The sequence below is a fragment of the Myotis davidii genome, unplaced genomic scaffold (assembly GCF_000327345.1).
Source record: "Myotis davidii unplaced genomic scaffold, ASM32734v1 scaffold330, whole genome shotgun sequence".
NCBI lineage: Eukaryota > Metazoa > Chordata > Mammalia > Chiroptera > Vespertilionidae > Myotis > Myotis davidii.
Genome location: NW_006283770.1, coordinates 4,888,059 through 4,901,668, shown reverse-complemented (window position 1 = coordinate 4,901,668; position 13,610 = coordinate 4,888,059). Strand labels below are relative to the sequence as shown.

Below are 13,610 nucleotides of genomic sequence, written 5' to 3'. Positions count from 1 at the left end.
CCCTCCTTTTCTTTTTTTTTTTTTTTTTTTATTCTGGGCCAGCTTTAGCTTTGAGGCTTGGCTCCAGCTCTTAGGCCTCCACGGCTGAAAGTAGGTTTCTGACCTTTGCATACAATGTTGTGAATCTGCTAGCTGAAGTCCGGTGGTATTTGTTACAGAGTTTCTGAAACTATCGGCTCAGAGGCCTGCAGCAGCAGGAGGGGAACGTTGGTTTCCTCCGTAACTGAAACAAGCAAGCCTCATGTTCAGTTTAAGCTGTCTGGCTGCCGGTCGCCATCTTGACTGTCAGATAATTTGCATATCTCGCTGATTAGCCAATGGGAAGGACAGCGGTCGTACGCCAATTACCATGTTTCTCTTTTATTAGTGTAGATTACACTTTGATTGGTTGAATGGCTGACTGGACCACTGGACACTTAGCATATTAGGCTTTTATTATATAAGAATTGGATGGTGAACAACTTTATGCTTGGTACTTCTTTTTCCCCTATACTATTTTAAGGTTCATTCTTAAGAAATGATAATATTGAGTTATTATCTAATGATATTCATAAAATGGTTAAATATATTGTCAAATTATTTCTCAGAATGGTTGTACAAATTTATCATCTCTTTAGCAGTGTTTAAAAATAACCTTTCATTCTACTTTTACTCCCCCTCTCTTATCATGTACTTCATATTCTCTTTAAATTTTTCAAACAAATTTGATATACTAAAAGCTGTTAACTCTTATGAATTTGAATTGTGTTCATTACTAGTGAGGTTGTCATCCACAGTTTTCTCCATGGTAATAGTCAGTTAATGACCTTAAATCACTAAAATAATATTCCTTTTTATTGGCTATAATTAGTCTCTTGAAATGTTGTCATCTCTCCAACCAATCAGCGGCTATCAAACAGACATTAAGTATATTTGATTCCAGAGATCTCCCACTCTGTAAAGTGTGCTATTCACCTGAATTTATCCCCTCTGAGCACTTCATTCTTGATTTTAATTTTCAGAAAGGCTTTGTAGGGAGCCTGACTTGTACTAGAAGTACCATGACCTCCAGTCTTCCCCTGAAGACTCATCAGACTGTCTTCAAATCAGGTTTTGAGATGTCCTTCAGCGAAGGGCAATGTTTTACTAATTTATTTAACCAGAGTAGTTTGTGATGTTATGAGTATTACTATTTCACAAAGCTATTATTACTTCCAACCCACATCAAGAATTGTTTACTAGCATCTGGCGAAATTCTTTAATTCTGAACTTATGAAGTCAATACAAGCATTTCTTTGAGAATGACTGAACCACATTTGGGGGTGAGCTTTAATGGAGTTACATTGGGAAGTAATTTCCCCAAACTATAATGACACAGGGGTCTTTATTCAATTATCTTTTCATTCCTTATCTTCCCTTACTACGGACGTGAGGGAAACCTGGATTTTCCATAGTTACATTTGATTCGGGTCTTCTCTGATTCTCATCTGCCTGCCTCACATCCCCCTCCACCTCCTTCTCCTCTCCCTGGTTCTTTTTATCCTAGATCCCCACTACCCTTCCTCCACCTTCTTTCTCCTCGTTATAATAAATGTTCAGGTTGTTCTGATTCCCTTTCATGTGTCCAGACACTGGCTTTCCCCACATCATTCTGCACTGGTCTATTTCTTTTATCAGGAGTTGTTACTATCATTGGCAGACTTTTCTCAGTCATTTACTTACAATTACTGAAAATTCAACTTATATACCAGTGCTAGTCTAATTCAGTAGCATTCTGAAGGCAGTCTGTTCCCTCTAATGTGCTTTGCACAATGTATGCTACTAATTATGGGTACTTATGCCCATCTGGAATGATTTCACTCTGTATTTCTTTGCTCTGTTTGCTGCAGTCTCAGCTATACCCACTAATCTAAACACTGTTTCCTGCCCTGGTTGTAGTAGCTCAGCAGTGCATCTATTAAACCATTTGAGAAGATTAAAGCACTTTGGGGAACCAAAAGACATATTTAAAATGGTAATTACTTATTAATTTTTCAACAGTCCTCTCTTCCCACATTTTGATCCCACATTTTATACTCATCAAAATGGAGAGTAATTAAAGCATACAGAAGCAGTAGAAGCACATATGGATTTTTTAATCAACCAGTAAACCCCATATTTTAGGAGAATCCTGCACTCTGTAAGTTTTAGTTTATGTTTCTCTCTAAATGACATTTTAGTATATGGCATCCAAAAAATCAATTTTTTTACAGTTACAAAGGACTTTCACATTTATTTTTCCTTTTATTTTCTCACTAGCCTAGTGAAGAGGCAGGCGTAATTATAGATGGAGACACAGAGGCTTAGAAATGTCACAGAACATATATGTCCATGATGACAGCTGCTTGTAAATGGTAGACCCAGGACTAAAATAAATGTCCTGTGAATTCTGTTTCATGTTTTTATTTTTATTTTTCCTCTCTAGCAGTCTATCAATTTGAAAGTAAACACTTGATTTTGACTGTAAGGAGAACGGTGATAGAAGACTTCCCCCCTCGTTCTCGTCTAATCAGCCAAGTACAGGTGCACACTGCATGAGCAGATGGAAATGCAATTAAGACAGATGTGATGACAATTCGTTCACAGACTCTAATGCTTTAAAACCCCACTGCTAGTCTAAAAGCACATATCACAGCAGGCATACCACAAGAAGAATCAAATGTGGGCACAAAATTTGGACAAGCTGTAGGTCTTTCCAAATTTTGAAAGTGAAATGGCACTTAGTGATTTCAAAATCCTAGTTATTCATGAGTTCCTTAGGTAGTGAATACTTTTTATATGGTTGAACTTAATTAGAAGAAAATAAAGGTAAATGCAGAATCATTGATCTTTCACCCTATGAGTCCAGCATAAGTGAGAATGATAGAGTGAGAAAAGCTTTGGACTTCGGAATGTGAACTATTGTACCTGCATTATGTGAAGAGCCTGGATTAGAGCTGGGGGCAGGCATTCAGCATCACTTCCCTCCCACATCGCTCAGAAAAACGCTTGGACCTTAGATATTATTTTCAACCCTATAATAAATGCTAAGTAGGCCTTCTAATTGGGATAAATGTTAATCCCTGAGTATAGAGATAGCAATATGAACATCCTCATGGGTCAGAGTTGGCAAGACTGAAGCCACATTGGAGTTATGCTCTGAACCTTATTAATTGGGAAATAGTTGCAAGAAGGTGAAGAATACCAGACCTGTGATCAGATGAAGATATCATTCCACCTTTGCCTCTTAATAGCATTGTGACATTGCCCTGGCTGTTTTTGCTCAGTGGTTATAGTGTCAGCCCACAGATAGAAGGGTCACAGGTTCAATTTCTGCTCAAGGGCATTTATCTTTGTTGAAAGCTCGATCCCAGCCCAGCAGGAGTGTGTATGGAAGGCAACCAATCAATGTATCTCTCTCTCCCTCCCCCTCTCCCTCTCCCTCTCTCTCTTTCTCTCAGTCTCCCTACTTTCCACTATGTCTAAGAACCAATGGAAATAATATCCTACAGTGAGGATTTAAAAACAGAAAAATGCTGTGTGTGGCATTGTGCAAGTCACTTGACCTCTCCAAGTGTCAGTTTTGTTTAGAGTTCCTGTTAAGTAAGAATACTACATTTTGCTAGCAACCTCACAGAGTTGTTAAGAAGCTTGTATAAGATGCTACGTGAGCAGTCATATTTATTTTTATTACTAATGAAAAATTTATAAAATGCTTCTTATGACTATAAGCCATTGACTCTATGATAAGATAATATGCTAAGCTTGATAGAACAACTTAGAAAGAAATCTACCTTCAACTCTAAGCTTTGAGACTTGAGTGAATTCCAGGCCAAAAGATCATGAGTGAAAAACTCTAGCTGAGTCTACATTTGGCATCAAAACCCTAATGAGCTTGTTGGAGACCACGCTGCAAGTCAAGCAATGGCAATGTAGAGTTTCAAGGCCATTACAAAATACTGAGGGAATGTCTGTGAAAGGTTATTTAAATGGCTGATTTATTATTCATGTGCAAGGTTTATGATAAAGGCTGTTTGAATCATATTCCCATCATCATGAAAAATAGCCTCGTCACAGTACTGCAGTCAGAAAGATTTATGGGTGTGCTTTTACCATATTTGGGAGGTCTACTTAGTAAGGACACTGGAGTAGCATATGAAGGTGGCCATGTATTAATCAGATAATTTGTATTACTTAAAATCACTCAAGGTGGGCTGGTGGAGTTGAAAACATGGGGGTAGTTAACTTAAACTATTTGTAAGTGAAATGAACCAGAGAGATTTTATTTAGCTGTGCGCACAAATCCAGAAATCGACTGCCATTATATTCTCTCTGAATAAATCTGGGCCAAGTGCTCACATTTGCTTTCAACAGTGCTTCTCAAACTTGAGTGAGCACCAGAATTGCCTTAGGAGCTCCTCAAGTTCAAGTAGCCAGGCCCTGGTATCAGAGATTCTGACTCAGTAAGTTTGGGTCAATTTGGGGCCTAAGAATTTGTATTTCTAATAAGTACCCAGGTGATACTGCTATTCCAGAAAACATATTTGAGGATGGTTGTCCTATGTAAGGAAGCTGATAGTGTGTACTTTTGTGTTGAGTTCTTCATGGTGGAAACTGGAGCACCTAACTATGTGTATTGGGGGTAAAAAAAAAATCGTAGCTAGAAAAGGTTTAACATAATTTGATTTTAATATCAAAATGCTTCAAATATTCAGTAAAAGGTAAATAATATTTACCTACCATACCTATTCTCTCTTGCTGGAACCATGATTTTAGAAGCAGGAGTCAAAATTTTCAATCATACAATGAAGATAATCACTTCAAATTTCAATGTAAATGTAATTAAAATGGAAGATCTTTGCTGAAATGAATGATAACTGTGATAAAGCAAAATGCTTTTAGAAACATATTGGAATTTCAGTGAGCATATTTTATGAAAACTTTTAAAAACCAAACATGATGAACACAACTCATTGTGTGAATTTTACTTTTAAAAAATATATCAAATTTATTTGATAAGAATATATCAATTTTATAAAGTATTTGCCCTAGCTGGTTTGGCTCAGTGGATAGAGCATCAGCCTGTGAACTGAAAGGTCCCAGGTTTGATTCCAGTCAAGGGCATATGCCCAGGTTGTGGGCTCAATCCCCAGTGGGGGACTTATAGGAGGCAGCCGATCCATGATTCTCTCTCATTATGGACGTTTCTATCTCTCTCTCCCTCTTCCTTTCTCTTTGAAATCAATAAAAATATATTTTTAAAAAAGTATTAATATTCTCTTTATTTAGTGTGCTTATTTATTACTTTTATGTTATTTTAGCAAATACCAAAAAGGGTATGCATAGTTTGATTTGTGATCTATTTGAAGTAGTTAATTATTTCAATAGATTTTAAGTTCTTAACTATTAAAACTTTTACTTTAGGAACTTTCAAAGAGCTCTTTGTAGTGTAAAGCTACTATGAACATTAAAATCATTTTATTATATAATTTAAAAATAGTTTTACTAATATCCACCTCTTTAAGCAACCATACTAATATTTTTTCAAAGAATATATTATTTAGTTTTTATCTATTTTATTGATTTCATAGAGGAAGGGAGAGGGAGAGAGAGAGATAGAAACATCATTGATTGGCTGCCTCCTGCATGTCCCACACTGGGGACTGAGCTCGCAACCCAGGCATGTGCCCTGACTAGGATTTGAACCATGACCTCCTGGTTCATAGATCGATGCTCAACCACTGAGCCACACTGACCCAGGAAGGAATATATATTTTATATGAGAAATCTAATACACCTGGCTTAAATGGTGAATATACCAATTATTTCTGTCTATTGTTTTATAGATTATGAAGTCAGATATTGTTTCATTTTTAATAAAATTGAATAGATTTGTTTGTTTGAAACATCATTTTTTTTTAGCCCTGAATAAGAGTCCATTGTCTGACTATATCACAGTTATGCATTCATTCACCTACCATTTGACCCTGTGATCCCACTTCTAGGAATATATCCCAAGAAACCAGAAACACCAATCAGAAAGGATATATGCACCCCTATGTTCATAGCAGCACAATTCACCATAGCTAAGATCTGGAAACAGCCTAAGTGCCCATCAGTAGATAAATGGATTAGAAAACTGTGGTACATCTACACGATGGAATATTATGCTGCTCTAAAAAGGAAGGAGCTCCTACTGAAGGATATCTTGGTTGCTTCCAAGTTGTAGCATCCAGGAATAAAGTTGCTTTAAGTATCCGTGTGCAGATTTTATGTGGATATGAATTTTTAACTCCTTTAGGTAAATATCAAGGAGTATGATTTCTCAATCATATGGTAAAAGTTTATATAACTTTGTAAGAAACTGCCAAACTGTCTTCCAAAGTGGCTGCACCAATTTGTAGTCTCACCAGCAGTGAATGAGAGTTCCTATTGTTTCATATCCTCCACAGCATTTGGTGTTGTCAGTAATTTGTATTTTTGCCATTCTAATTGAAGTGTAAAGGAATCTCATTGCTGTTTTAATTTGCAATCCCTAATGACATAATATGGACATCAATACTGTGTGTAAAGGTCTTTTTGTACCCACGATGTCTTTTTGTATGCACTATACATGGGTTACAGGAAGACTTATTTAATATTTGAGGAATGAATGGATGAATGATAAAATGAATCAAATCAAAACTAGGGCTCTGACTTTAATGGTAAATATTCTGACACAAATAGAGGCCAAAACTGAGATGGAGAGAGGTAACTTTGCCATGAGATCCTTTGGCATCATTGTATGAGCAGCTGCCTCCTCCAGTGCATTCAGAATGCACTCTGAACACAGATGTTTTCTCCAAGATCAAATTAATCATTCACATGCAAAAAATAATACTGACATAATTTCTTTTCAAAGGAGAAAGTCCGTGTAGAACTAGCAGTCCTTGTTCTCACAGCGTGCCCAATCACTTGGAGTGCAATTGCTGTAGCAGGATTAAGTCTTAAATAAGCAGAAAAAGAATACGGGAAGAATACTTAATGTTTAAGGTACATGACTAAACATTCAGATAGGACTGAGCAAACTTCTGCTTAAGAAAAAGGTAGGAGCTGATGCATTTGACCGTAAGTAAAGAATATTTTGATTTTAGCGTCAATTTTTCTTCAGACTTCTCTATTGGTCTATCTGAGCATCTTTAGTTCAATAATAAACACTATACAGTTATTTTTACTTGTGGCCTGCAGCTTTTACCAAACTCAAGTAGGGTTTGACCAGATATCCAGAAGAAACTAACTAGTGCTAACATCTTAGTGATACCATTATAATAACCTGATTATTATTTAACAGGAAAGGAGGAAAGGGAAAGCTAGATATAGGCAAGCCATTTATGGAGCTTTGCCAAAAAGCTGCATTTAGCATTCTTCAAGTCTGTTCTCCTCTGGTTGATGGGGGAAGGGACTGGACAAAGGCAGTTTAGATGCATTCCCAGTAAGGTCTGAATGACATGAGAAGATGCCTACCTGTCTGCCTGTCAGTCAAACCTCAAAGTGAGTCAATGGCCAGAATGGGCATGGCCACTGCAAGGAGATAAACCTGAATATGTAAACTTCCCAACAAACGAAGTTCCCTTCTCTCTCCTCTCTCTCATGCGCTGGGTTCCTGGCTCTCCTGTGGCAGGGGCTTGTGCTCTCCTGCTCCCTCATGGCACACAGCCATGCTGGACTCCACAAAATAGACTAATGGGCTTTAATTTGGCCTGGATGCTGAACTTCACCCGACTACAACATAGAATGGAGGCTCTGGACACTAGCCTTGTTTCTGGCCCTGCTGGAACCCCAGCTGCGCCTTTTCCAGGACTGGCTTAAGGGGCAGGAAACTTTGAAACCCAAGAAATGTAACTTCACGCAAATAAAGCCTTCTTCCACATCCCACTCTCCCACAGGGGCTTCTGAAAATGCTTATTTCAGCAGCACCCCAAGAACCTTCATCTTGCTCCCACTAGCGACCAGGGAGTTTAATTTTCTGGTAATTTTAGTGCAGCTCAATTTGTTCTATGTATTAAGTCAGATAGACTCTAGATTGCCCTGTAATAAAAAGAAGTATAACATCCTAGGGAAGTGAATAATATTAATCATACTGAACTGTTTACTAAGAAACAGCATTTGAATCAGTACAGATTAGATACTTTAGATATAGACACTGAGTAGAAATTATATATATATATATTTGCATATACCTACAAAATAGGCACATCTACTTAATGTTTGAAACTAAAGCATATTTTCCCATGGTTGATATTTTCACCAATGTACCTATATTAAAGCACGTAGGTATTTACAGATAAAAAAAAAATCTGTACTTTTCTTCCTTATTCTAGAAGCTATAATTTGAACTTGTTTTTGTTGGAAGGAAAGTAATTCCATATGGTTCATTCCATTTGGCCTTTTTCTCCATTATCAATTCAAAACTATTCTGTAGACAATTCATCTTTCTCTATTTTAAAATTCTACTTTTTTTCTTTTATGTGGCTTAAAATAAATAAAAAAAATATTTACACACACATTTCTTATTTTCTGTAGTTTCTTGACAGTTTTTACTTTAAGGTCACATTTAATTGCATTTTAAAGACATTAGCAGTTTTCAGCTGCATAACAGCAGTGGTATATCTTATTTAAATCCAGAAAATAATGTGATAAACACATTTACATACTTTTATTATATTTGACGATCCTAAGTGATCCCAGATTCTGACTTACAACATGAAAATTGAGACCTCATAATTCCACCTTGTAATTAAGTACAGTGATTTACAATCTCTCATTTAGTTGTCACAGTAACTCTATTCCTGTCGTATAATTATAGATACCCCCTCCTACTTGGTTCCTGTGTATTTTCTGAGCCTCGTTCCTCAGGCTTTCTCTTCATTCTACATAAAATCCTCATAATATAAATTCATGTTTAGCTTGTTTAATCCATTATTGGTTTCTATTATTTGCAAACAAAAATCCCAATTAACACCTAATTTTACTTTAGAGAACTTTGTAAAATCAAGACTCACAGTAATTTCAGAGTTTTTACATTTCCATATAGCAAGATTATAGAGATATACTAGGTTTATATCTCTTTCTGTTGGGTAGCCCAGAATGTTGGGATTAAGACACCATGTAAAATATATTAGGATGTTTTAATTTCACAGGCAAAAAACAAACTAGATTAAGCAGATGTATTATTTATTAAGAAAGATTTTCTGTTACTATCAGGTTTGAGTTTTATCATATCGACATTGGGGGATAATAAATGACATTTTTAGGCAGGGCAGAGACATATACAAACTGGGTTCCCAAGAAGCTGGTAGGAGCATTTGTTTAACCTACCCCAAATTTGTACAGCATCCAGTTAGGAGGAAAATACCTTTGTTGGTGTTAAGCAAGATCTCTTTTCTTTTTAGACAAGGCAAAATACTTGGATATGTTCTCTGCCCACATCCTGATAAGCTATGGCATTAGTGTTCGATATAATCTTGGTTACTTGGAGATCCTTTGCTACTCTGGGAAGTGAGAGAGAGAGAGAGAAACATCATTGATAAGAATCACTGATCATCAGCTGCCTCCTGTACATCCCCTACTGAGGTCAAAACCAGGCATGTGCCCTGGCCGGGAATCAAACAATGACCTATTGGTTCATAGGTTGATGCTCAACCACTGAGCTACACCAGCCTGGGCACTACACTGAATCTTAAGGAAGTGGCAGAATTATGTGATTATAAGGTGGACCGAAAGATTTAAGTATGGCATCAACCGAGTAGAAGGGCTGGTGCTAGAAGAATGTAACTGAAAAACCTGGTCTACTAGCTTCAAGCAAGGCTGTGTGAAGGAGAGTAGAGGGACCAACAACACCACTTGAATTCAGTATTTATATGTACCAGGTGTTCTTGGTCTATGTTAGGCCTATTCTCAGATAAGTTCAGATTTAGTGGTTACCTCAGCAACCTTTTCTCCCTAATTCTCGAATATAAAATATTTATGTTTCAGTCTCCTCAGGAATGTTCTTGTTACTTTATCAAATCTGGACCAAGACTCTGATTCTTGTGTCTTATTCGGTTCCCTTGATGCAGTGGGTAGAGTTTGTGTCACATGGCCACCTGAAATTAGCATGGAAAATATTTCTCATAAGAAAAATCAGGGTGCGGTTATTAGAAGAAATTATGATGAAAGCATGACATGAAGAAAGAACAGACATTTAAACATTTGATGACTCTTTTAATCTACCTTTATTTATATCCTCTCAAGTGAGGCGTATTCATAATTGTATTCTGGAATTTGGGGTATAATTACCTGTGCAAGTTGTTTCTTTAGATCTTATAAAAATATCATTAAGTTTGATATGGATGAGATCCTTCTTTCACTTATAAGGTAGAAGTAATGACACAAGTCTGATTACCAAATTGTAAAAACTCTGTGTTTAATACCTAAATGTTATCAAGCCTTTTTTGAGGAGGAGGGGAGATTAAGAAAGTAGTCACTAATCATGAGTGGAAAGGTTAAATCAATGCATTGTCTGGGAATCAGTATTCCCTCATCAGCGCTGTGTGCCATCCATGCCTGAAGCACATGCCATCTAAGAATAATCTCAGTATGGGCCTTGGCAAGGCTCCCTTGTGTCCCGCAATTGGCCCCATTGTGGGTGATTATAATTAATTATCCCCAATTCTGGCTATGTTTCAAAATAGTGAAATACTGTAATTCTTAAGCTCTAGAAATGACATTTAGCTTAATGGAAACATATTGCTTTATACCGTTGCCCAGAATTACCAACCGCCAGAGCAGACTACGGACACACAGTATAATCACAGCTTATTTTTGGATGACATCCACGTGGAGGAGTGGCAGCCTTCCCAGTGCCGATCCAAATGCAATGTCCAAGACTATTGTAAACATTTCCAGTGAAATAATGTTTTATTCACTGCTTTCTCTGTAACCTTAGAATTGAACAGAATGAACAAAAGGCAAGAAAAATGAAAAGTTTTAAGCGAAGATGCAAATTTTAAGTAGGATAGACTATATTTACCAATTTTTAAATAGATTAACTTATTATCATTTTCAATAAAGTTAATCATGTGCGGATGTTTTGTGTTCGTATGCATCTTCATTTCAAACGTGCTTCATTCACTTTTTTCTTATTTATTTTTATTTAAATTTTCTCTTGTATATATCTTAACTTTTTATTTTGCAATAATTTTTACATAGAAAATAACAGGGCAAATTAATACAGAATGTTCTCATGTACCTTTATCCAAAACCTCTAATGTAACATCAGAAAGAATGATAAAACAATTATTGAACCAACAAATTAACATTAATACAATAATATTAAATAAACTATAGGCTTTATTTCAATTTCGCCAGTCTTCTCATTAAGACAATATAGCACTAAAGAGATAAAATATATAAGTGAATGTCAAATCTCTAGAGATATAGCTCTATGTACAAAATAATATAAGTAACAAAGAGAAAATAGACCATTGCATTACAAATAATTAAGATTGCATATATCAAAACATTATAGACGTGAACAGAAAGAAAACGAGGGCATTTTTTAGCTTGCAATCTGAGCAACACTGCAGACTTACCACATCAATATGTATCTCATTATTGTAAATTACAAGCTTTTAAATACAGAAATAATGTATATTATTAAAGTCTCTTTAAAAGCCCTAATCTTGTGCTCAATGATGCATACAAATATTTGCAAAAAGGCATTATTGTGTGGATCAAGATACTTCCTCATATGTGTAAAACATTTTATGGTATTGAAATTCTCAATGGGTATTTTAGAATTTCAACTCATAGCTAAAAAGAAAAAATAGATAAGTGGTTATTCTGAAATATGGCAGAAAAATAGAATAGGAAATGTTCAAAATCAGGTGAGAATTGTGAATGAAGAACTCTTAAATTTAATGTATCCATTTATTCAGTTACTCATTCACTCTGCATACATTTTTGTCCATTTGCTCATGGTGCTCATCAAACTGACTCTCTCAGAGTCATTATGCAGGAGATGTACCATACCATTGCAGTGTTTGCTCCCAGAGAGACATTACAAAGTCAAAATGCTGTGAGTTTTTGCAAAGTGTTTGCTCTACTTTTGCCACCTCTGTAAAAGGAGTCTGGGATACTCAGTTACTGGGGCAAAGACTAAAAGCCTGAATGTAATGAGACAGAAATTATTGAATGGCTCTAAGGGTTTAGAGCCAGGGGTGGGCAAACTTTTTGACTCGAGGGCCACAATGGGTTCTTAAACTGGACCGGAGGGCCGGAACAAAAGCATGGATGGAGTGTTTGTGTGAACTAATATAAATTCAAAGTAAACATCATTACATAAAAGGGTACGGTCTTTTTTTTTTTTTTAGTTTTATTCATTTCAAATGGGCCGGTTTAGTAGTTTGCCCATGGCTGGTTTGGACACATGTAGCTTTCATGTCAGAAGTAACAAACATTTAAGAATCTAGGTGAATTATGAGACAGCCAAAGGTTAACTGATCTGTCTGTGTCTGTACACAGCAATGAGAGCATGCCTATGAGGCCTGGAAGACAAAATAGCTTCTGAGCATCAGATGCCCTTTGAGAGCAATGCAGGTGTCAGGAATAGAAGACTCTAAAACTGCTTCTTTAAAAGGAATGCAGACCCTGATGGATCGGTGGCTGTACTATAGTACGGTCCAAGGTGACTAGCATCCACATGATAGCATAAATAAATGCTTGCTGTTTAGATGGGTGCTTTTGGAAATTAGCATTAATTGCAGATTTGAAACTAAAATTATAAAATTATGTTATAAAATGTAAAACGGATTTTAAACCTAAGGCCAAATAAAGTTCCATCTTTTGTAATGATTAAAGCTGATATTTTCACATTTGAATTGAATAGAAGTAACAATCTTTTACACTTGCAGATTCTACTCAATTTATCTAAATCTATTATATTTCGTATCATTAAGGACTTTTTGTGAACAAAACATAGAGAAATGCAATGCTGCTCGCATATTTAAGGGGATTCTTAATATTTGATCACTTCTTAACAGTAAAACTATATTTCTTTCCTCAGAATAAAAGCTTGAAAAACAAACTCTTGTCAGGAAATAAGCTGTGCGGCATCCGTGCAGAAGAGGTGAGTAAATTTTCTCTTCTAGCGTCAACTGGATAGAAATAATATTAGTGCTAGGCTTTTTTTTTTTAACTTAGACATCTTGTGACCTTTCCCCCTTCTAACATAAATGCAAACATTGGAATAAGTAAATAAAACTTTTAGATATATATTGAATGTTTTAACATTGCATAGCCAAAGAAAACCAAAAAAGACTCATGCATTTCTTACAGGCAAGCAGTTATTCTGCTTAATCCAGGTTTAACTAAAATCAATTTCTTTAACTGCTCATCTCCCATATCGATTTATATTTTATTATGCCTGATTTAATGTAGAATATGTAGGGCATAGTAATAATTCTTAGTGGTATTAATGAGATAGTAGAGACGGTATCAATAGAAATGGATTATTTACACCTCAAGGACAGGAGACAGGAGACACTGGGTTAGTTGGTTTCCCAAGAAGCACACACAAAGATGGGATGAGTTGT

General features: G+C 36.0%; 1 protein-coding gene across 2 annotated transcripts in view; it reads left to right on the top strand.

Annotated features, from left to right (window-relative positions):
• LUZP2 (leucine zipper protein 2) overlaps window positions 1-13,610 on the top strand; it is a 298,803-nt gene that overhangs the window by 225,430 nt on the left and 59,763 nt on the right. For both annotated transcript variants that reach the window (XM_006753962.2, XM_006753963.2), the window contains exon 6: window positions 13,082-13,144. In XM_006753962.2, the coding sequence (XP_006754025.1) occupies window positions 13,082-13,144 (63 nt within the window). The remainder of the gene's footprint in view (window positions 1-13,081; window positions 13,145-13,610) is intronic.